Source organism: Scyliorhinus canicula, chromosome 16 (genome assembly GCF_902713615.1).
Source record: "Scyliorhinus canicula chromosome 16, sScyCan1.1, whole genome shotgun sequence".
In the NCBI taxonomy this organism is placed as follows: Eukaryota; Metazoa; Chordata; class Chondrichthyes; order Carcharhiniformes; family Scyliorhinidae; genus Scyliorhinus; species Scyliorhinus canicula.
The window spans coordinates 85,481,740-85,505,544 of NC_052161.1; the positions used below are offsets into that span (position 1 = coordinate 85,481,740).

General features: G+C 51.3%; 1 protein-coding gene across 2 annotated transcripts in view; it reads left to right on the forward strand.

The window, feature by feature from the left end:
• ptpn6 (protein tyrosine phosphatase non-receptor type 6) overlaps positions 1-23,805 on the forward strand; it is a 108,847-nt gene that overhangs the window by 77,833 nt on the left and 7,209 nt on the right. For both annotated transcript variants that reach the window (XM_038822348.1, XM_038822350.1), the window contains exons 12-14: positions 5,492-5,559; positions 13,482-13,633; positions 18,024-18,115. In XM_038822348.1, the coding sequence (XP_038678276.1) occupies positions 5,492-5,559; positions 13,482-13,633; positions 18,024-18,115 (312 nt within the window). The remainder of the gene's footprint in view (positions 1-5,491; positions 5,560-13,481; positions 13,634-18,023; positions 18,116-23,805) is intronic.

Here is a 23,805-nt window from a genome sequence, read left to right on the forward strand (position 1 = left end):
AGAGAGACAACAAGAGAGAGTGACAGACAGACAGAGAAATGAAATGAAAATGAAAATGAAAATCGCTTATTGTCACGAGTAGGCTTCAATGAAGTTACTGTGAAAAGCCCCTAGTCGCCACATTCCAGCGCCTGTCCGGGGAGGCTGGTACGGGAATCGAACCGTGCTGCTGGCTTGCTTGGTCTGCTTTCAAAGCCGGCGATTTAGCCTGGTGAGCTAAACCAGCCCCTTAAATGAAATGAAAATCGCTTATTGTCATGAGTAGACTTCAATGAAGTTACTGTGAAAAGCCCCTAGTCGCCACATTCCGGTGCCTGTTCGGGGAGGCTGGTACGGGAATCGAACCGTGCTGCTGGCCTACTTGGTCTGCTTTAAAAGCCAGCGATTTAGCCCTGGGAGCTAAACCAGAGAGAGACAGCGAGAGAGAGAGGCAGACAGACAGACAGAGAGAGACAGCGAGAGAGAGAGACAGCGAGAGACAGTGACAGACAGACAGAGAGAGAGACAGCGAGAGAGAGAGGCAGACAGACAGAGAGAGAGAGAGAGCGAGAGAGAGACAGCGAGAGAGAGAGGCAGACAGACAGAGAGAGAGAGAGAGGGAGAGAGAGACAGCGAGAGAGAGACAGTGAGAGAGACAGCGAGAGAGACAGACAGAGAGTGAGAGACAGTGAGAGAGAGAGACAGTGAGAGAGAGAGACAGCGAGAGAAAGAGACAGCGAGAGAGAGAGACAGCGAGAGAGAGAGACAGACAGAGAGAGAGAGACAGCGAGAGAGAGAGAGAGACAGCGAGAGAGAGACAGGGAGAGAAAGAGACAGCGACAGAGAGAGACAGACAGACAGAGAGAGAGAGACAGCGAGAGAGAGAGACAACAAGAGAGAGTGACAGACAGACAGAGAGAGAGACAGCGAGAGAGAGAGGCAGACAGACAGAGAGAGAGAGAGAGCGAGAGAGAGACAGCGAGAGAGAGAGGCAGACAGACAGAGAGAAAGAGAGAGCGAGAGAGAGACAGCGAAAGAGAGAGGCAGCGAGAGAGAGAGACAGCGAGGAAGAGAGACAGCGAGAGAGACAGCGAGAGACAGTGAGAGAGAGACAGACAGAGAGAGAGAGACAGCGAGAGAGAGAGACAGACAGCGAGAGAGAGACAGACAGTGAGAGAGACAGACAGACAGCGAGAGAGAGACAGACAGCAAGAGAGAGACAGACAGCGAGAGACAGACTGACAGAGAGAGAGACACAGACAGCAAGAGAGACAGACAGAGAGAGACAGCGAGAGAGAGCAAGAGAGTGAGACAGTGAGAGAGAGAGACAGCAAGAGAGAGACAGAGAGAGAGTCAGAGAGACAGAGAGAGAGACGTAGAGCAAGACACAGAGAGCGAGAGTGAGACAGATAGAGGGAGCTTGAGTGAGAGAGACAGAGAGAGAGACACACATACAGATAGAAAGACAGCCTAATTGAAGGAAAATGGGGGAGCGGAGAGGAGGGAAGAATTGGGGGTCGGACATGGTAGAAACCGAGAGAGGGATGGAGAGGGAGAGAGAAAGTGGGGGGAGATGTGGTTGGGTGTGATGTGTTGTGTAGGCTGGGTCTGGATGGACTGCACTTGATGCAGTGTAGCAAGAGACAGACTTCCAACACTCGATGAAATGCAACACGATTTTATTAAATAGCTAACTATTTACACATCCTACTGTGGGTTGACACTATGCTGACTTGACTGGAGACCTGAGGCTAACCTGACCAGACTAACTGACTACCACATGGTGTGTGCCTTGACTAATGTTAACAAGCTCTGACTGTCCCAGAGGCTGGATCCCGAGAGAGCGGGAAAACTGGTGCCCTTTGGCTTTATAGTGGTCGTGTCCTGTCTGTGTTTATACTGGTCATCCTGTGTGTCAATCACTGCCTGTCTGCACTCCATTATATACATAGATGTATATTATGACATCTCCCCTTTTTTTTTTCTTTTGAAGACAACAGACTTGTGTAGAGACAATAAGTATTAACGTGCATGTGCGTGTAAATGTGTGTATGTACGTGACTGTATACATGATATGCTAAAATAGACTTATATACAATGGAAGGTGTCACTAGTGCAGATGTAGGACAGATGAAACAGCAAAAAACGATATGTACAGATGTCAAAACGATGAGGTAACAAACTTGTGCAAACATTCAATCTATAAGTTTAGTCTCTGTGGTGGGCGACGAATTCTGATTGACCGAATGAGCACTTGGCCCTATTGAGTCGGAGGCCATGCTCGTGTATCCTGTGGAATACCTACTTGAGGCGATCAATGTGCTCTTGAGGAGTTGTGGACCAGATTATGACATCGTCAACGTACACTCGCACCCCCTCGATACCCTCCATCATCTGTTCCATGATGCGGTGAAATACCTCTGAGGCAGAGATGATGCCAAAAGGCATCCGGTTGTAGCAGTAGCGACCAAACAGGGTATTGAATGTGCACAGCTTGCGACTGGATGCGTCCAGTTGAATCTGCCAGAACCCCTTGGAGGCGTCCAGCTTCGTAAAGAGTTTGGCATGAGCCATCTCGCTGGTCAACTCTTCTCGTTTTGGTATTGGGTAATGTTCCCTCATGATGTTGCGATTCAAATCTTTGGGGTCGATGCAGATTTGAAGCTCCCCTGACGGCTTCTTGATGCAGACCATGGAGCTGACCCAGTCCGTGGGTTCTGTGACCTTTGATATGATGCCCTGGTCCTGGAGGTCCTGTAATTGCTGCTTGAGGTGATCCTTGAGGGGTGCCGGCACCCAATGTGGTGCATGAATCACAGGGGTGGCGTTTGGTTTGAGCAGGATTTTGTATCGGAATGGGAGTGTGCCCATACCGTCGAACACGCTCTGGTACTGCGCTATGATGTCATCAATTTGAGCCTGGAAGTTTTCATCAGGTGAGGCCGTCGCCTGTGAGGATGACATGGTGTGGACTCGCTGAACCAGGTTCAGGAGTTTGCAGGCCCGAGCACCGAGCAGGGATGCTCTGTCAGGTCCTACAATCTCTTTTTTTTAATTACTTTATGAGAGTTACAAAGCCAGGGCTCAGAGTGTGGACACAGGCAAATCCCTAATCCAGCTCCTTACCTGCTCCAAAAACCAATTCAAATTGAATCCAATTCATGGTCGCCACAAGAGAGACATACCAGATCTGAGCCAAAAGGCTCAATCTACGCTCGATCTTAGTCAAAAGGCCGAGAAGCAATCATGTCCTACAATCTCAAATCGCAGTGTCGCTTTAAGGGACTTGTTGGAAACTCCTAGTTGGCATGAGCCACTGGCAGCTATGGCATTGCCATTGTAGTCAAGGAGCTGGCAGGCCGGTGGAAGAATGCTTGGTCTGACGCGGATGGTGTCGAGATCAGATTTCGAAATGAAGTTCGCTGACGCGCCGATGTTCAGCCTGAAATGGATGCGAGCCTTGTTAACTGTGAGGACAGCACACCACTCGTCATCAGGATCCACACTGAGGACTGGGAGGTGTTGCACCATCTTCGGGAAAGGCAGCGCATGCTGAGTGATGATGCCCACCCGGAATGGGGATTTGAGGCACTCGGCGTCTGGATCCGTCGGGATGTCAGGATCAGAGTCTGGCACGGCCTGCTGTATTGAATGGACGCTCCTGCGTCGTGGTTGGGTTCGCTGGATGCTGGGCAGTGGAGCAGATCTGCAAAGGGCTGCGTAGTGGCCAAGTTTGCCACACTGTAGACACCGTCGTGATTTTGCCGGACATTGCCGCTTTAAATGGGCGGAGCCTCAATTCAGACACGTCATGACGCCCACGTCAGCACGTTCCATGCGCCAACGTGCATGCGTGGTGCGATCGAATGACGTGTGCACCTGTGCAGGCTGGTCGTTGGTCTTGTCGTTCCCTCGGTCATGGTGCGCATGCGCTGGAGGTCGCGAAAAGCGGGCAAATGGCCACTCTCGTTAAGACTCAGGCCCTGCATTTGAGCGATAGCCTGTACGCGTTCCGCTTCGTGGGGGGTGAGCTTTGCCTTTCTGCCGCCCTGATGTGGGAGTACCGGTTGTTGGCATGCTCGCGGAGGACGTACGATGGCGATGGTTAGGGTAAATTGCTTGACTTTCAGGAGCTGCTGGCTTAGGGAAGCAGAGTGGACCCCGAAAACGATCTGATCCCGGATCATGGAATCAGTTGTCGAGTCAAAATTACATGACTGCGCGAGGATGCGGAGATGGGCAAAAAAGGATTGAAAAGGTTCATCCTTACCCTGAAGCCTCTGCTGGAAAACGTACCGTTCAAAGCTCTCATTTACCTCAATGTCGCAGTGGCTGTCAAACTTGAGGAGGACAGTTTTAAATTTGGTCTTGTCTTCGCCTTCAGCGAATGTAAGGGAGTTGTAGATGTGGATGGCGTGGTCCCCGGCCGAGGAGAGAAAGTGTGCGATCTTCCTGGCATCCGATGGGGCCTCGAGGTCGGTGGCTTCGAGATAGAGTTGGAACTTTTGTTTGAAGATCTTCCAATTTGCACCAAGGTTGCCGGTGATGCGGAGCTGCGGAGGAGGGCAGATGTTTTCCATGTCACTGGATGGCTGGTGGCTGGTCAACGCTGATTCACTTAAGGTAGGTCCGTCAATTGTCAGCTTCCAAAACTGGTACCGTGATGTGTTGTGTAGGCTGGGTCTGGGTGGACTGCGCTTGATGCAGTGTAGAGAGAGACAGACTTCCAACACTCGATGAAATGCAACACGATTTTATTAAACAGATAACTATTTACACATCCGACTGTAGGTTGATACTATGCTGACTTGACTGGAGACCTGAGGCTAGACTGACCAGACTTGCTGACTACCACATGGTGTGTGCCTTGACTAATGTTCACGAGCTCTGACTATCCCAGAGGCTGGATCCCGAAAGAGCGGGAAAACTAGTGCCCTCTGGCTTTATAGTGGTAGTGTCCTGTCTGGTGATTGGCTGCTGTGTTCTGTGTGTTCATTGGTCATCCTGTGTGTCAATCACTGCCTGTCTGCACTCCATCACATACCTGGATGTATATTATGACAGGGTGAGTAAGATTCAGAGAGGGAGGGAGGGAGAAAGAACGGGGTGGGAAGAGATGAGTGGAGAGAGGGGGAGGAATAGGTTGGGAGTTGGAGAGAGTAAGAGTGAGAGAGTGGGAAGGAGTAGGGCAATGGGAGAAAGAGAGAGAGCGAGAGTGGGGGGAAACTGGAGTGAGAGACACAAAAGGGGAGAGAGTGAGCGGATTCGGGAGTTGGGAGGGGGAGAGGGGGGAACAGACTGAGATAGGGAGAGAAGAAGACAGAGAGAGACAGAGAGAGGAAGACAGACAGATATAGGGAGAGAGAGAGAGAGACAGAGAAAGAGAGACAAAGTGGTTTCAGGATGGAATTCCAGAGTTGAGGGCCCCCAGCAGTTAAGTTGAGATTTTCAAATGTAGATGTCAGTTACGATGACTTCTTGCATATTATTAAAATTGTATTTATTTCATTAGTGCCGGGATCGGTCGCACAGGAACCATCATCGTCATCGATATGCTTGTGGACAAGATCGACAGACAGGGTGAGAATCAAATACTAGGTTAGATACAGAGTAAAGCTCCCTCTGCACTGTCCCCATCAAACACTCCCAGGACAGGTACAGCACGGGGTTAGATACAGAGTAAAGCTCCCTCTACACTTTCCCCATCAAACACTCCCAGGACAGGTACAGCACGGGGTTAGATACAGAGTAAAGCTCCCTCTACACTGTCCCCATCAAACACTCCCAGGACAGGTACAGCACGGGGTTAGATACAGAGTAAAGCTCTCTCTACACTGACCCCATCAAACACTCCCAGGACAGGTACAGCACGGGGTTAGATACAGAGTAAAACCCCCCCTACACTGTCCCCATCAAACACTCGCAGGACAGGTACAGCACGGGGTTAGATATAGAGTAAAGCACCCTCTACACTGTCTCCATCAAACACTCCCAGGACAGGTACAGCACAGGGTTAGATACAGAGTAAAGCTCCCTCTACACTGTCCCCATCAAACACTCCCAGGACAGGTACAGCACGGGGTTAGATACAGAGTAAAGCACCCTCTACACTGTCCCCATCAAACACTCCCAGGACAGGTACAGCACGGGGTTAGATACAGAGTAAAGCTCCCTCTACACTGTCCCCATCAAACACTCCCAGGACAGGTACAGCACGGGGTTAGATACAGAGTAAAGCACCCTCTACACTGTCCCCATCAAACACTGCCAGGACAGGTACAGCACGGGGTTAGATACAGAGTAAAGCTCCCTCTACATGTCTCCATCAAACACTCCCAGGACAGGTACAGCACGGGGTTAGATACAGAGTAAAGCTCCCTCTACACTGTCCCCATCAAACACTCCCAGGACAGGTACAGCACGGGGTTAGATACAGAGTAAAGCTCCCTCTACACTGTCCCCATCAAACACTCCCAGGACACGTACAGCACGGGGTTAGATACAGAGTAAAGCTCCCGCTACACTGACCCCATCAAACACTCCCAGGACAGGTACAGCACGGGGTTAGATACTGAGTAAAGCTCCCTCGACATTGTCCCCCATCAAACACTCCCAGGACAGGTACAGCACGGGGTTAGATACAGAGTAAAGCTCCCTCTACACTTTCCCCATCAAACTCTCCCAGGACAGGTACAGCACGGGGTTAGATACAGAGTAAAGCTCCCTCTACACTGTCCCCATCAAACTCTCCCAGGACAGGTACAGCACGGGGTTAGATACAGAGTAATCTCCCTCTACACTGTCCCATCAAACACTCCCAGGACAGGTACATCACGGGGTTAGATACAGAGTAATCTCCCTCTACACTGTCCCCATCAAACACTCCCAGGACAGGTACATCACGGGGTTAGATACAGGGTAAAGCTCCCTCTACACTGTCCCCATCAAACACTCCCAGGACAGGTACAGCACGGGGTTAGATACAGAGTAAAGCTCCCTCTACACTGTCCCCATCAAACACTCCCAGGACAGGTACAGCACGGAGTTAGATACAGAGTAAAGCTCCCTCTACACTGTCCCCATCAAACTCTCCCAGGGCAGGTACAGCACGGGGTTAGATACAGAGTAAAGCTCCCTCTACACTGTCCCCATCAAACTCTCCCAGGGCAGGTACAGCACGGGGTTAGATACAGAGTAAAGCTCCCTCTACACTGTCCCAATCAAACACTCCCAGGACAGGTACAGCACGGGGTTAGATACAGAGTAAAGCTCCCTCTACACTGTCCCCATCAAACACTCCCAGGGCAGGTACAGCAAGGGGTTAGATACAAAGTAAAGCTCCCTCTACACTGTCCCCATCAAACACTCCCAGGGCAGTTACAGTTGTCTAATGCTGCTTCGGATAACACATCATGTGGCGATGCCGGCGTTGGACTTGGATGAGCACGGCAAGAAGTCCCACAACACCAGGTTCACCTGAGGAAGGAGCAGTGCTCCGAAAGCTTGTGTTTGAAACAAACCTGTTGGACTTTAACCTGGTGTTGTGGGACTTCTTGCCGTGCTTGGATAACACCGGCTGCTACTTGATGCAGTTTTAACTAAAGGATGCTCCAGACTCTGAAATGAGTTCAACGTGTTTATTGAACTATTAACACAGTTCTCTAATGAGTTTGACTCTCTGCTAATCTAACTGTAGTAACTCAGTCTAACTGTCCCAGCTTGCTCCAAGCCACGTGCTGGGGTGTGATGCTGCTGATCAACCCTGTCTAACTCTCTAGATGTCTGTCTGTGGAAAGTGGCAGGGTGTGAGTGCCTCATCCCTTTTATAGTGTTTATGTCATGCCCCCTTGTGGTGACGCCACCTCTGAATGTCCTGACTGCCCATTGGTTGTGTCCTATTCTGAGTGTTCATTGGTTGCATGTTTGCATATCATGACATCTCTCCTTTTTTTTAGATGTATAAACATGTGAATGTGTCTGTCTAATGTGACTGACTGAGGAATACAGAACAGAACAAACAAAAAAAGTGCTCATAAGTCCAGTCTCTGAGGCTTGCGTCTGATCCTCGTCGACCGCCGGAAAGGTGGTGGAGGGGATGACGGTACCTTGACAGGCGAGTGGGAGGCACGACTGGTGGCCTCGTGGTTAAAGGTGTCTGGAGGTGGCAATTCGACATGTGGAAATGGAGGGGAAAGTGGTTGTGGGCAAGCAACCTTTCGCAGTGCCCTTCAATTCCTTCACACAATGGAGCCATCAGCCACACGTTTGACATAGGATCTGGACCTGTCGAACAACGACAGCCAGAGCAGACCACCCACCATCCGGTATCTTGATCCTGACCATGTCTGCCGGGGATAGCACATCCAGATCAGTGGCATGTGCGTCATAGCCCTGCTTCTGGCTGTCGCGAAGCTGCTGCATCTTCTGCAGCACCGGGAGGTGATCCAGGTTGGGCAGGTGTATGGCTGGAAGTGTCATCCGCAGGTCCCTGTTCATCAGCAGTTGAGCTGACGACATGCCAGTGGACAAGGGAGTCGCCCGGTACGCAAGTAGTGCAAGGTGTATGTCGGAAGTGGAGTCCGAGGCCTTGCAGATGAGCTGCTTAACGATGTGCATCCCTTTTATGACTTTGCCATTGGATTGCGGATAGTGCAGACTGGAGATGACAGGCCTGAAATTGTAGCTGTTGGCAAACGTGGACCATTCTCGACTGTGTACGCACTATAAGCACTGTGGAAGCCATTGTCACTCATGACGGTGTTCGGGATGCCATGCTGTGGGAATATACCTTTACACGCTTTGATGACAGTCCATGAAGTGCGGTCTGGCTGCTTCAACACCTCCCGGATAGTTTGAAAAGTAATCGATGATTAAGATATAGTCATGACCATTCGCGTGGAATAGGTCAATTCCAATCTTGGACCACGGAGCGGTCTCTAGGTCATGTGGTTGGAGCGTCTCTTTGCTCTGTGCTGGTTGGAACTTCTGACAGGTTTTGCAGTTCAGGACCATGTCCGTGATGTCCTGGTTGATGCCAGGCTAGACAGCTTGCTGGGCCCTGCGTCTACACTTTTCTACGCTCAAGTGTCCCTCATGAATCTGCAGCAGCACTATGCTCTGGAGATATAGCGGGCTGACATCCTGTCCAGCTTGAGCAGGATGCCGTTGATCAGCGTCAGGTCGTCCTTGACGTTGTAGAATTGAGGGCATTGCCCTGTCTGCCAGCCATTGCTGAGGATGTGGATGTCTCGATGCAACAGGGGGTCTTTGGCCGTCTCTTCTCGGATGAGAACGATCTTCTCATGTGTTGCCGGGAGAGTGCTTGTACACAGTTGTACCTGCGATTCGATGTGCTGGATGATTTCCAGTGGTTCACTGGGTGAGTTGACGGAGCGGGACAATGCATCGGCAATGATGAGCTCCTTGCCAGTTGTGTACACCAAATTGAAATCATACCTCTGGAGTTTGAGCAGAATTGTCTGCAAACAAGGCGTCACGTTGTTCAGGTCCTTTTGGATGATGTGGACCAGAGGCCTATGATCCATCTCAACAGTAAATGTCGGCAAGCCGTAGACATAATCATGAAATTTGAGGATGCCGGTGAGAAGACCGAAACACTCCTTCCCAATCTGCGCATATCTGGTCTCAGTGGATGTCATTGCCCGTGACGCGTATGCTGCTGGTACCCAGGATGACGTGTCGTCTCTTTGAAGCAACACCGCCCCAATGCCATCCTGACTCGCATCTGTGGATATCTTGGCCTCTCAGTTTGGGTCAAAGAATGCAAGGACGGGTGCAGTGGTGAGCTTGGCTGTCAGCTCCAGCCACTCTGTTCGGTGCTCCGCCTTCCACTCAAAGGCAGCTGATTTTTTCACCAGATTGTGTAGGGCCGTGGTGTGTGTGGCCAAATTCGGGATGACCTTGCCAAGGAAATTGACCATTCCCAGGAAGCGCAGTACTGCCTTCTTGTCCTCGGGGACTTTCATTGCCTCGATGGCTTTAATTTGGTCTGTGTCTGGGCGCTACACCGTGTTGCGAAATCTGATTGCCCAGGAACTTCAGCGTGGATGTCCCAAAACAGCACTTGGACCTGTTTAGCTTGAGGCCATGTTCATGTATGCGTCAGAATACTTTCTTGAGTCACGACACATGTACCTCTGGGGTTGTGGACCAGATTATGATATTATCAACGTAGACACGAACCCCTTCTATTCCCTCCATCATCTGTTCCATGCTGCGATGGAAAATCTCTGATGCCGAGATGATGCATTCGGTTGTAGCAGAATCTGCCAAAAGGCGTATTGGAGGTACAGAACCTTCTGCTAGATTCTTCAAGTTAGATTTGCCAAAATCCTTTGGATGCGTCCAATTTTGTGAAGAAGTGCGTGTGTGCCATCTCACTCGTGATTTCTTCCCCCTTCGGGATGGGGTAATGTTCCTGTATAATGTTTTTGTTTAGATCCTTGGGGTCAATGCAGATGCGTAGGTCCCCCGAAGGCTTCTTTACGCACACCATTGAGCTGACCCAGTCAGTTGGTTCAGTGACCTTGGAGATGATGGCTTTTTGTTGTAGACCCATGAGCTGTGCCTTCAGGCGCTCACTCAGTGGAGCAGGGGCTCGTCGTGGTGCGTGGACCACTGGCTTGGCATCAGGCCGCAGTAGAATCTTGTACTCGTACGGCAGTGAGCCCATCCCGCTAAATCCATCTGGGTACTGGGTTAGGATGTCGTCGATGCTGGCCTGAAGATCCGAGGCGTCGTGGTGTAGACCCTTTGAATGAGGTTCAGTTGTTTGCAGGCGTGTGCACTGAGCAGGGACACCCTGTCTGGTTTCACAATCTCGAAGCGTAAGCCTGCTTGTGTGTGTTGGCTGGACACCTGCAGATGGCAGGACCCCAGTGCCTTGATAGCGTTTCCATTGTAGTCCAGGAGTTTGCAGGCAGCTGGAAGGATTGTGGGGGGCTTCTTGATTCTCTTGAAGTCCACCTGCGAAAGCAGTTTGGCGGAGGCACCTGTGTCCAGTTTGAACTGGATGGGGCAGTGGTTGACCTTCGTCACTGCATACCATTCATCCTCGGAATCCACGGCCAGGATTGATTAGACTCGCGATGAGTCCGGTGTGGCGTATTTGCACTTCGTAATAATGTCCACTCGGTAAATGTTGTCCAGATATACATCATCTGGATCCGTCGCACTGCCTGGATCAGAGTCATGCATTCGGTGTTGCACATTTCTGATGTGCCGCTGTCTGAATTGGGAGCGCTGGCTCCTGACTGGTGCTGTAGATCTGCACAGGGCTGCATAGTGGTTTGGTTTCCCACAGTTTAAACAGTGTTTGCCTCTTGTAGGGCAGTTTTTAAAAAAATGGGCGGTGCCGCAGTTCGTACATGTCATGACGTCATGACGCTCAGTGCGTCGTTGCGTATGCGCGGTGCAGTTCTCGGATGTCTACACCTGCGCAGTGCGGTTTTCGGCCGCTTTGTGTTCCCGATTGCATTGCGCATGCGTCAGGCCCCGGGAAGAACGCGCAAAATGGCCGCTTTCGTCAATGTGGAGGCGCTGCATCCGGGAGTTGGCCTGAATACTCTCCACCTCGTAGGAGGCTTGTTTTTTCACTTTCTGCCGTTTTGTACTGTAAATAGCGATTTTTAGCGTGCTCATGCACAGTACACGTTTCAATCGCGACTGGCAGGGCCATGTGCTTGATTTTCAACAATTGCTCTCGCAGAGGATCAGAGTGGACTCCAAAAACGATTTGGTCTCTGATCATGGAGTCAGTGATATCACCGAAGTTGCAGGATTGTGCTAGCAGTCTAAGGTTAGTTAGATAGGAGGTGAAGGATTCATCTTTACCTTGCATCCTCTGCTTGAAGATGTAGCGCTCGAAGATTCTGTTGGTGTCCACCTCGCAGTGGCTGTCGAATTTGTCCAGGATGGTTTGGTACTTAGTTTTGTCCTGCCCTTCGGAAAAGTGAAAGGAGTTGAAGATCTCTATCGCATGGTCACCCGCAGTGGTGAGTAGAAGAGCTATCTTCCGAGCATCAGTCACGCCATTGAGGTCAGATACTTCCACGTTGATGCACGATCAATTGTACAAAGACTAAGGTTGGATACAACTGTGTCTTCATTGCAGTCAGATGTGTGGCCTCCCACAGCAGCTGGTGAAATGGCTGCTGAATAGAGGACACGCACATTTATAAGCAGGGGCTACCGGCGAACCTGTAATACAGGTGTAACAGTGGTTTACCACACACGTATAGTTGAAACTTCTGCTTGAATGATCGGCAGTTGGCACTGAGACTGCCGATGGTCCTGAGCTGATGAGGAGCCTGAATCTTGTCCATTGTGCCTGTATTCAGCAGCTGGTTGTCACGGATCTTGCTGAGTTGAACTAAATAGATTGAACAGTCTCTCCTGGTATCATGTTGTGTTATGCTGCTTCAGATAACACAGGCTGTTACTTGATGCAGTCTTAACTAAAGAATGCTCCAGACTCTGAAATGAGTTCAACGTGTTTATTGAACTATTAACATAGTTCTCAAATGAGTTCGACTCTCTGCTAATCTAACTGTACCAGCTTTCTGCTCGGCACAACATCGAGGGCCGAAGGGCCTGTTCTGTGCTGTACTGTTCTATGTTCTATGTTCTATGCTCTAAGCTACGTGCTGGGGTGTGATGCTGCTGATCACCCTGTCTAACTCTCCAGATGTCTGTCTGTGGAAAGAGGCAGGGTGTGAGTGCCTCATCCCTTTTATAGTGTTTATGTCATGCCCTCTTGTGGTGATGCCATCTCTGAATGTCCTGACTGCCCATTGGTTGTGTCCTATTCTGAGTGTTCATTTGTTGCATGTTTGCATATCATGACAGGTAGACCACGGGGTTAGATACAGAGTAAAGCTCCCTCTGCACTGCTCCATTAAACACTCCCAGGACAGGTAGACCACGGGGTTAGATACAGAGTAAAGCTCCCTCTGCACTGCCTCATTAAACACTCCCAGGACAGGTACAGCATGGGGTTAGATACAGAGTAAAGCTCCCTCTGCACTGCCCCATTAAACACTCCCAGGACAGGTACAGCACAGGGTTAGATTCAGAGGAAAGCTCCCTCTGCACTGCCCCATCAAACACTCCCAGGACAGGTACAGCATGGGGTTAGATACAGAGTAAAGCTCCCTCTGCACTGCCCCATTAAACACTCCCAGGACAGGTACAGCATGGGGTTAGATACAGAGTAAAGCGCCCTCTGCACTGTCCCCATCAAACACTCCCAGGGGAGGTACAGCACGGGGTTAGATACAGAGTAAAGCTCCCTCTACACTGTCCCCATCAAACACTCACAGGACAGGTACAGCACGGGGTTAGATTCAGAGTAAAGCTCCCTCTGCACTGCCCCATTAAACACTCCCAGGACAGGTACAGCACAGGGTTAGATACAGAGTGAAGCTTTGCTCCCTGATGATTAGTAATATATGGCCTGTGTGTCTGCCCCCTGACCCCTGCAGGTGTTGATTGTGATATTGATATTCAGAAGACAATCCAGACCGTACGGAACCAGCGTTCGGGAATGGTTCAGACAGAGGCACAGTACAAGTTCATCTACATGGCTGTGTCCCAGTATATTGAAACCACACAGAAAAAGCTTGCGCTCATGGAGGTAACTTTCCCCTTGTTTATCTGTTACGGACAAGCCCAGTGGGCGCCTTCTCATTCTTTCTGTCTCTGTCTCTCTCTCTCTTTGTCTTTCTCTCTGTGTGACTACTTCTTTGCTCTCTCCTTCGCTCTCTGTCTCTGTTTTTCTCTCTCTGTGTCTGTCTGTCTCTCCCACTCTCATTATCTTCTCTTTCTCAATTTACTAAGGCATAGTTTTTGTTCTCCTCAGTAATGTCCTGTCCTCTTGCGCTCTCTCTCTCTCTCTGCCTTCCTCTCTCTCTCTCTCCTCCTCTTCTCTGTCTCTGCTTCCCTGCTCCTTGGCGGGATTCTCTCACCCCTGGGCCAGGCCGGAGAATCCCCACGACCGGGCCAAGCCGCCCCGACGCTGGCACGCGATTCTCCGCAGACCGGAGAACCAAAACCATTGGCACCGACGTGGTTGGTGTGGTGCCGGTCATGGGCCGCTCGATGGGACCGGCCCGCCGATTCTCCGGCCCGGATGGGCCGAGCGGCCGTCGTGGAAACGCTGAATCCCGCTGGCGTCGTTCTAACCTGCTCACAGCCGGCAGGAACTCAGCGTGGAAGGGTCTGGTTGATGAACCATCAATCGAACGCGAGATGAGTTGCTGTACAAAAGTTAGGCTTTAATAAGCTAGAAGTTAGCCCTGCGGTCGACTACAGTAAATGGACGACCGCCGGGCGTTCTGACTATTTATACCTCGGTATGGAGGCGTGGTTAACTCAGCCTCTCGACCAATCGGAGAGCCGTCACATGACTGGTCTCAACCAATCGGTCGAGAGGCACATGACCAACCAGGGCCAATGGTAAACCGGTGTTCTGCACCAATGGCAGACAGCTATGCAAATCATACCACCACACTGGTGGCGGCCGCCTGTAAGGGGGGAGGGGAGGGGGTGGGGCTCCAATATGGCCTGGCCCACGATCGGGGGCCACCGATCGGCGGGCCAGCCTTTCTGGCTGGGGGACTCATTTCCTATGTGCCAGCCCCTGTAGCCCTGCGCCATGTTGTGTTGGGGCTGGTGCATGAAGGAGGCCACTGCTCATGTGCGCATTGGTGCCGGCGCCACTGCACATGCACGGATCCCGCGGTGCCCAGTTCATGCCGGGATCAGCTGCTGGAGCGTCGTGAACCACTCCAGCGCCGTGCTGGCCCCCTGTAGGGGCCAGAATTAGTCCTGGGAGCATCCCATTCACGACGTCGTAAAACGCGACGGCTTTTACGACGGCATGGACACTCTGCCGCGGGATGGGAGAATCCTGCCCACTGTCTCTCTCACTCTCTGTCTCTCTCTCTCTTTGCGGAGCCCTGATCCCTGTCCTCCTCAGTAATGTCCCGTCCTTGCTGGCCCACCAGCTCCGGAAGCGGGAGGCAGCGAGAGAGATAGGAGGAGTTAGAGATGTAGGAGGGAATCTGGTGCGGAGTGCAAGGGCATCAATGGGGTGTTCAGGACCTTTTATGAGAAGTTGTACCGGTCGGTGCTCCCTGGGGAGGAGGATGGGATGGACCGCTTCTTGGATAAGCTGGAGTTCCCGAGAGTGGGGGAGGAGCGGATGGAGGGTCTGGGGTCCCCAATTGAGTTGGAGGAGCTGATCAAGGCGTTGGGGAGTATGCAGTCAGGGAAGGCACCGGGGCCTGACGGGTTCCCGGTGGAGTTTTACAAGACGTTGTCAGACCTGTTCGGCCCGCTGTTACTGAGGACCCTGAATGAGGCAAGGGAGGGGGGGGGGGGGGGGGGCTTTGCCCCCGACGATGTCCAGAGCATTAATTTCTCTGATCTTAAAGCGGGATAAGGACCCCCTCCAGTGTGGGTCTTACAGGCCGATCTCGCTGCTCAACGTGGACGTGAAGCTGCTGGCCAAGATACTGGCCAGGAGGGTGGAGGATGTGGTTCCGATGGTTATTCATGAGGACCAAACGGGTTTTGTGAAGGGGAGGCAGCTGAATGCCAATGTGTGGCAGCTTCTTAATGTCATAATGATGTCGGCAGTGGACGGGGAGGCGGAGATAGTGGCATTGATGGATGTGGAGAAAGCTTTTGATAGGATGGAGTGGAGCTACCTGTGGGGGGTGTTGATGAGATTTGGGTTTGGTGAGGGATTTATTAGGTGGGTGAGGCTGCTGTACAGTGCTCCGGTAGCGAGTGTGTGGTGACGAATGGGAGGAGGTCGGAGGACTTTCGGCTGTCCTGGGGGATGAGGCAGGGGTGCGTGCCCCTTGTCTCCCCTGCTCTTCGCACTAGCGATTGAACCCCTGGCCATGGCACTGAGGGAATCGAGGAACTGGAGGGGGATTGTGCGGGGGGGGGGGGGGGGGGGGGGGGAGGAGCACCGGCTGTCGCTGTACGCAGACGATTTACTGCTGTACATTGCGGATCCGGCGGGGGGGATGCCAGAGGTGCTGAGGATTCTGGAGGAGTTCGGAGACCTCTCTGGCTATAAGCTCAACGTGGGGAAGAGTGAGTTGTTTGTGGTGCATATGGGGGACCTGGTGAAAGAGATAAGGGAGCTCCCGTTGAAGAGGGCAGAGAGGAGCTTCAGATATTTGGGAGTTCAGATAGCCAGGAGATGGGGGGCCCTGCATAAGTTAAACTTTACGAGGCTGGTGGAGCAGATGGAAGAGGAGTTTAGGAGGTGGGATGGGTTGCCACTCTCCCAAGCGGGCAGGGTCCAGTCGGTTAAGATGACGGTGCTCCCGCGGTTTTTGTTTCTCTTCCAGTGTTTACCCATCATGATTCCGAAAGCTTTCTTTAGGAGGGTTAATAGGAGCAATTTGGGGTTCGCGTGTGCGAAGAAGACCCCGAGAGTGAGGAGGGTATTCTTGGAGCGAGGCAGGGAGGTGGGTGGACTGGCGTTGCCCAACCTGTGTGGGTATTACTGGGCTGCGAATGTGGCAATGATTCGTAGGTGGGTGATGGAGGGGGAGGGAGCCGCATGGAAGAGGATGGAGGCAGCGTCCTGTGTGAGCACGAGTTTGGAGGCACTGGTGACGGCCCCGCTGCCACTCCCCCCGGCAAGGTACTCTACACGTCCAGTAGTGGTAGCTACCCTCAAAATCTGGGGGCAGTGGAGGCGACATAGGGGGGAAGTGAAGGCCTCAGTTTGGTCCCCGATACGGGGGAACCACCGGTTTGTACTAGGGAGGATAGATGGAGGGTTTTTGAGTTGGCATAGGGCAGGTATCAGGCGGATAGGGGACCTCTTCCTCAACGGGAAGTTTGCGATCTTAGAGGAGTTGGACGGGAAGTGGGGTCTCCCCCCAGGGAATACCTTCAGGTATATGCAGATTAGGGCGTTTGTTAAGCAGCAGGTGGCGGAGTTTCCGCTATTGCCGCCAAGGGGGGTGCAGGATAGGGTGCTCTCGGGGACGTGGGTCGGCCAGGGTAGGATCTCTGCAATTTATCAGGTGATGCAGGAGGGGGAAGAGGCCTCGGTGGAGAAGCTGAAAGTGAAGTGGGAGGAGGAGCTGGGGGAGGAGATTGACGAGGGGACGTTGGCAGACGCCCTGGGGAGGGTGAATTCTTCCTCTTCTTGCACACGGCTTAGTTTAATTCAGCTAAAGGTGCTGCATAGGCACATATGACTGGGACCAGGCTGAGCCGGTTCTTTGGGGGTGAGGACAGGTGTGGGCGGTGTTTGGGAAGCCCAGCGAATCACACCCACATGTTTTGGGCTTGTCCGGTGCTGGAGGGTTTCTGGAAGGGGGTGGCGAGGACCTTGTCCAGGGTGGTTGGTTCCAGGGTGGAACCGGGCTGGGGGCTCGCTATTTTTGGGGTGGCATCGGAGTCGGGAGTGCAGGTGGGTGGGGGGGGGGGGGGGGGGGGGTGGGGGGGGGGGGACTATGGGTTGGTTATGGGGGTTTGTTCTTACGATTATATGTTTATTACTTTTTTTGCTGTTAATTTATTGCTATGTATTGGGGGGGAGGTGATGTGACCATCAATTTACTCGAGACACGACAGGAAGTAAACTGTGGTTTTAATAGACTTACAACTGAGCCTGCCTGTGACCAGAAGAACTGAGGGCAGACTCACAAGACTGCAGCAATTTATACATCCGGTAGTGGGAGGGGCCATGGGCGGAGCCATGGGCGGAGCCGAGGGTGGAGCTCCTCATCTCCTCCTGTGGGGCAGAGCCGCGCAACGGCTCATAGACAGAGCCCACAAGGACACAATGCTATATAGTGTGAACGCAATATTATACAGTGTGAATTACATGATGTACATTCACCACAGGAGATGTTTCTGTTTTTCTTTTTTCATTGTTGGGATAAAATTTGTTGTTGGAAAATCTGAATAAAAATTATTTAAAAAAAAAAGTAATGTCCCTTCCTCTCTAAACCCCCATCTCTTCTGCTCTCTCTCCCTCTCTCTAGAATGATAAGCAAGCTGAATCTGAGTACGGCAACATCCAGTACCCAGCCCAGCAGAAAGCTCAACACTCCAAAATCTCTCGCAAGACATCCAAGTAAGATTCAGAATTCTTGACAGTCTCCACAAATTCCCAGTGGGGGTGCTGAGGTCACGGGGGATGGAGGGACGGGACGGGGCGGGGGGGGGGGGGGGGGGGTTGGGGGTGGAGCGGTGCTGTCCATGACTCGATAAGGGGAGGTTGGGGTGCAGATGCGACCCAAAAAATGGATTGGGTTTGGCGGTAGGCATGTGCGAGGACATGGCAACCCTCCTGGACAAGTGCGCGGTCAATTCCAGCTCAATGAAACCCGGAGTCACAACACAATTGAATTAATAATAATTCTTATAGAAATTCCCCAAGTCTTTGTTCCTCGGCTGCCCAATAATTACAGTCACCAGGTTTGTAAATGTAAACACAATTACCGTTTATTTATAACAAGAACTAGAATGAATTATGCAGCGGATACGGTTGGTTAACAACAAGCTAATATCTCGTACCAGTTTTAACCCTATACCCACCCTATACCCACACACACAAGACCGACAAAAACAGAGGGGAGTAAAGGGGTGAAAATAATAATGGTGAAAGTCAAATGATATGGGGGGGGGGATTCTCCGTTCTGACATTAAGTGTTGACGCCGGGACACTCCCCCCATAGACCACCCCAGCCAACAAGATGGCAGTGAGGAGAGCACCCCCCCCCCCCCCCCATAGACCACCCCAGCCAACAAGATGGCAGTGAGGAGAGCACCCCCCCCCCCCCGTTTTACGGACGCTGAACTCGAGACCCTGCTGGACACCATGGAGGAGAGGCAGGCAACCCTGTACTTGAGGGTGGGAGGGAGGCTGCCAATGCCGCCATTTGCCATACCTGGACTCAGGGTGCTGAGGTTGTGAGCACCCTGGGCACCGCTAGGACCGGCCAGCAGTGCCGGAAAAAAAACTGCATGACCTCCTCGGAGCAGCACAGTCCCCCATTCCACACACCCATAACCCCACAACCAGGAGGGCAGCGAACCCCCACCCTGCACCACTGCAGCCACCAGTTACCCACCCCCTGGGCTGCATGCATCGGACTGCCTAACACTGTGGGTGTTCTGATTCCCAATGCCCTTGCCCCCCCCAGTTGAAGACCACTCATAATTGCCGTTGGAGGGAAGGCTGGAGGGGGATCAACAGACCTGTGACCTCTCATCGCAGTGGAACAGAGGACATGGTCGGTGGGCCCGCAGAAAGGGCAGTCGCCCAGGCGGAGGCCGGGATCGAGAGAGGAATTGAGACCCCACTAAGTTGCGGTTCCCATGGCACGTGTGGCACCCATTCCGCCACCACCCCCACACCTACCAGCACCCCGACATCTCCCCCATGCCCTCGATCCACCACCACCACCCCCACACTATCTCTCCACCGCCACCCCCCGCCCCACACATCCACCCCGACCCTATGTCCGATCATGCATTTTGTTTTGTGCTCTGCAGGGGCACCTGGTGATGGCGTGGGCCCTTGTGGTTTCCCCACGCCAACCCCAACCAGAGCCACCTGCACATGGCAGTGGTGCTCTGCAGCCTGGCTCAGTCACAGAAGGCCATGGCTGGGAACCTCGGCAGCATTGGCCGGATGCTGACCGACGTGGCAGAGGGAGGTGGCCCAGTCCCAGAGGGAGATGGCACAGTCACTGGCTGATATGGCACACACCCAGAAGGTGGTGGCACAGTTGCAGCATGACGTGGCACCGTCCCTAACGGAGATGATCCACTCCCTGTGCTCCATGGCCACCTAGTCAGGACGAAAGTGGGCCTCCAGGAGTGGCAGTGCCAGGTGCCATTCCATGGAATAGCCCAGGCGCCATCGAGCTCCCCAAGGGAGGAGTTTGAATCTGCTGGTTGGAACTGGATCAGAATTTCAGGAACAGGACCAGCCCTATTCAAGTCAGAATACAGTGTACTGCGCCAGCAAATTCAAACTCCCTCTGGAAAGCAACTCTTATCTTTAAAGTTAGCCACAACCAATGTCCTTTTTACTGGAACAAGTTTTTTAAATGAAACCAGAGAAAAACAGGGAAAACATTTCTTTCTCCTTCACCAGTCCAAAGTAGTCAAACTGAAACCGAAGCCCCCTCACACCTCGCAGCCACAGCCCAATGTGCTACAAGTCACATGACAAGAGGCTAAACTTTTCTTAAAGGAACACTCACATTACACAATAAACACATGTTTCTACAAATATATAAAACAAAAAAGAGTGGCTAAGGTAAATATTGGTCCTTTAGAGGACGGGAAGGGAGTTTTAATAATGGGAGATGAGGAAATGGCTGAGGAACTGAACAGGTTTTTTGGGTCGGTCTTCACAGTGGAAGACACAAATAACATGCCAGTGACTGATAGAAATGAGGCTATGACAGGTGAGGACCTTGAGAGGATTGTTATCACGATGGAGGTAGTGATGGGCAAGCTAATGGGGCTAAAGGTAGACAGATCTCCTGGCCCTGATGGAATGCATCCCAGAGTGCTAAAAGAGATGGCTAGGGAAATTGCAGATGCACTAGTGATGATTTACCAAAATTCACTAGACTCTGGGGTGGTCCCGGTGGATTGGAAATTAGCAAACGTGACACCACTGTTTTAAAAGGGAGATAGGCAGAGAGCAGGAAATTATAGGCCAGTGAGCTTAACTTCGGTAGTAGGGAAGATGCCGGAATCTATCATCAAGGAAGAAATAGCGAGGCATCTGGATAGAAATTGTCCCATTGTGCAGACGCAGCATGGGTTCATAAAGGGCAGGTCGTGCCTAACTAATTTAGTGGAATTTTTTGAGGACATTACCAGTGCAGTAGATAACGGGGAGCCGATGGATGTGGTATATCTGGATTTGCAGAAAGCATTTGACAAGGTGCCCACACAAAAGGTTGCTGCATAAGATAAAGATGCATGGCATGAAGGGTAAAGTAGTAGCATGGATAGAGGATTGGTTAATTAATAGAAAGCAAAGAGTGGGGATAAATGGGTGTTTCTCTGGTTGGCAATCAGTAGCTAGTGGTGTCCCTCAGGGATCCGAGTTGGGCCCACAATTGTTCACAATTTACATAGATGATTTGGAGTTGGGGACCAAGGGCAATGTGTCCAAGTTTGCAGATGACACTAAGATGAGTGGTAAAGCGAAAAGTGCAGAGGATACTGGAAGTCTGCAGAGGGATTTGGATAGGTTAAGTGAATGGGGTAGGGTCTGGCAGATGGAATACAATGTTGACAAATGTGAGGTTATCCATTTTGGTAGGAATAACAGCAAACGGGATTATTATTTAAACGATAAAATATTAAAGCATGCTGCTGTGCAGAGAGACTTGGGTGTGCTAGTGCATGAGTCACAAAAAGTTGGTTTACAGGTGCAACAGGTGATTAAGAAGGCAAATGGAATTTTGTCCTTCATTGCTAGAGGGATGGAGTTTAAGACTAGGGAGGTTATGCTGCAATTGTATAAGGTGTTAGTGAGGCCACACCTGGAGTATTGTGTTCAGTTTTGGTCTCCTTACTTGAGAAAGGACGTACTGGCACTGGAGGGTGTGCAGAGGAGATTCACTAGGTTAATCCCAGAGCTGAAGGGGTTGGATTACGAGGAGAGGTTGAGTAGACTGGGCCTGTACTCATTGAAATTTAGAAGGATGAGGGGGGATCTTATAGAAACATATAAAATTATGAAGGGAATATATAGGATAGATGCGGGCAGGTTGTTTCCACTGGCGGGTGAAAGCAGAACTAGGGGGCATAGCCTCAAAATAAGGAGAAGTAGATTTAGGACTGAGTTTAGGAGGAACTTCTTCACCCAAAGGGTTGTGAATCTATGGAATTCCTTGCCCAGGGAAGCAGTTGAGGCTTCTTCATTAAATGTTTTTAAGGTAAAGATAGATAGTTTTTTGAAGAATAAAGGGATTAAGGGTCATGGTGTTCGGGCCGGAAAGTGGAGCTGAGCCCACAAAAGATCAGCCATGATCTCATTGAATGGTGGAGCAGACTCGAGGGGCCAGGTGGCCTACTCCTGCTCCTAGTTCCTATGTGCAGTACATTACAACCTGTCTCAGTGCTCTGCCAGATGGGTGTGAGGGCTGGGCTGGGCTGGCTGCAGAGGGGACTGTTGACTATTTTGATCCCAACAGTGTCGCCAATCCTGTGGGTATTTCTATTTATCTTAGTGAACCACAAGCCTTCCCTTATATCGATCAAATGACCACACAACCAGTTAGTTAGTTCAAAAGGTGGTTTATTTACATACACAAGAGTTATCTCAACATGCCATCACAATATCTACTATGAGTTAAACTACACCTATCAGCTACAATAACCTATACTTAACTTCAGGGCGACCGGCACTGTGCAAATGGATAAGGCCTTTATCTGGATTTCACGTGGCTGGTTCGAAGAAAGTGTCTCTGTCTCTGCTGGGCTCATCCGTCAGGTAGCGATCGTTGGCCTGGAACTTAGCTGGCTGTTCCTGCTACAGTTGGGTTGGCGCAGGCCGGATCCAAAAGAGACAGAACACATGGCTGTGTCCTCTTTTATCCATCTGGGATTTTGCGCTCTTTGGGGAGGTCCTTAATCTTGGATCCAATAGTTCGACAGGGCTCTGATCATTCGATTTTGGCCAATAAAGGGGCGGGTGCCTTAGTAGCTGGGTGGGTCCTTAGCGGTCATTGACCATGGCAGTTGGGCTTTCTGAGTAAAGGCAGTGGCGCCGATCAGTCTGTGGCTGTACCGGTTGCTTGATTGGAGTTCTGTTGTCCTGGGAAAATGGGCCATTGAAATGCAAACGAGCGGGGATTTCGATCACGTCTGGTTACCTGTGTTTTAGATACTCATAGGCTATGTATCTGTCTGAGTCCTGGGTTGGCCATGAGCCCTATGGTCCCTTGCAGGAGGCCATCTTAGATGGCTACAGGGCATAGCCCCATTATTGGAAAATCCTGCTCAATGTTTCAGATGGTTGTTTCCAGCCCCTTACTCCTCTTCAAACTTTGCTTTCTGTTCCAGGTTTTACTGTAGATTCATTCAGGTCTCTGTAGTTTCAGAAATACAGAACTCACAACCTTTCTGGAGAGGGAGACAGTCCTGGTCTTTGGTTGCAGCCTGTAATAGTTTCCCTGTAGATTCATTTATTCAGGTTCTCTGCAGCGTCAGAAATACGGCACTCGCAGCCTTTCAGGAGAGGGAGAGTGAGCAGGTCCTTGTCTTTGCATGTCTAAGACTCAACTGCTCCCTGACGTCTCTGAGGACCATCCCACTGGAGCAGGATTCAATCACCACCTGTTACTGGGCAGATTACGGCCTTTTGGGCCAATTTGTTGGCCACCAGCCAATCAATCGAACTGGGTCCCACCCCATCTTCTCTCTCTGTTGCCGAAAAGTCTGAGGTCTTCAGTTAAAGACTAGGCGAGACTTGCAGAGTGTTCGCTCCTGTAACTTCTGAATTCTCACTCCTTTCTGCTACTTGACTTTAAGACACACGCCCATTAATCATCCATGAATCAAAAATGGTAACAGCAACCTAAAAGCAAGGGGAATTAAGCAAATAAATAGGAAGGATCCTTGCAGTACACCAATCACTGAAGATAAGCATAAGGGACAGCAGGCGGTGAATAAGGCAAATGGTTTGGTGGCCTTCATAGCGAGAGGATTCGAGTACAGGAGTAGGGATGTCTTTCTGCAATTGTACAGTGCCTTGGTGAGACCACACCTGGAATATTGTGCGCAGTT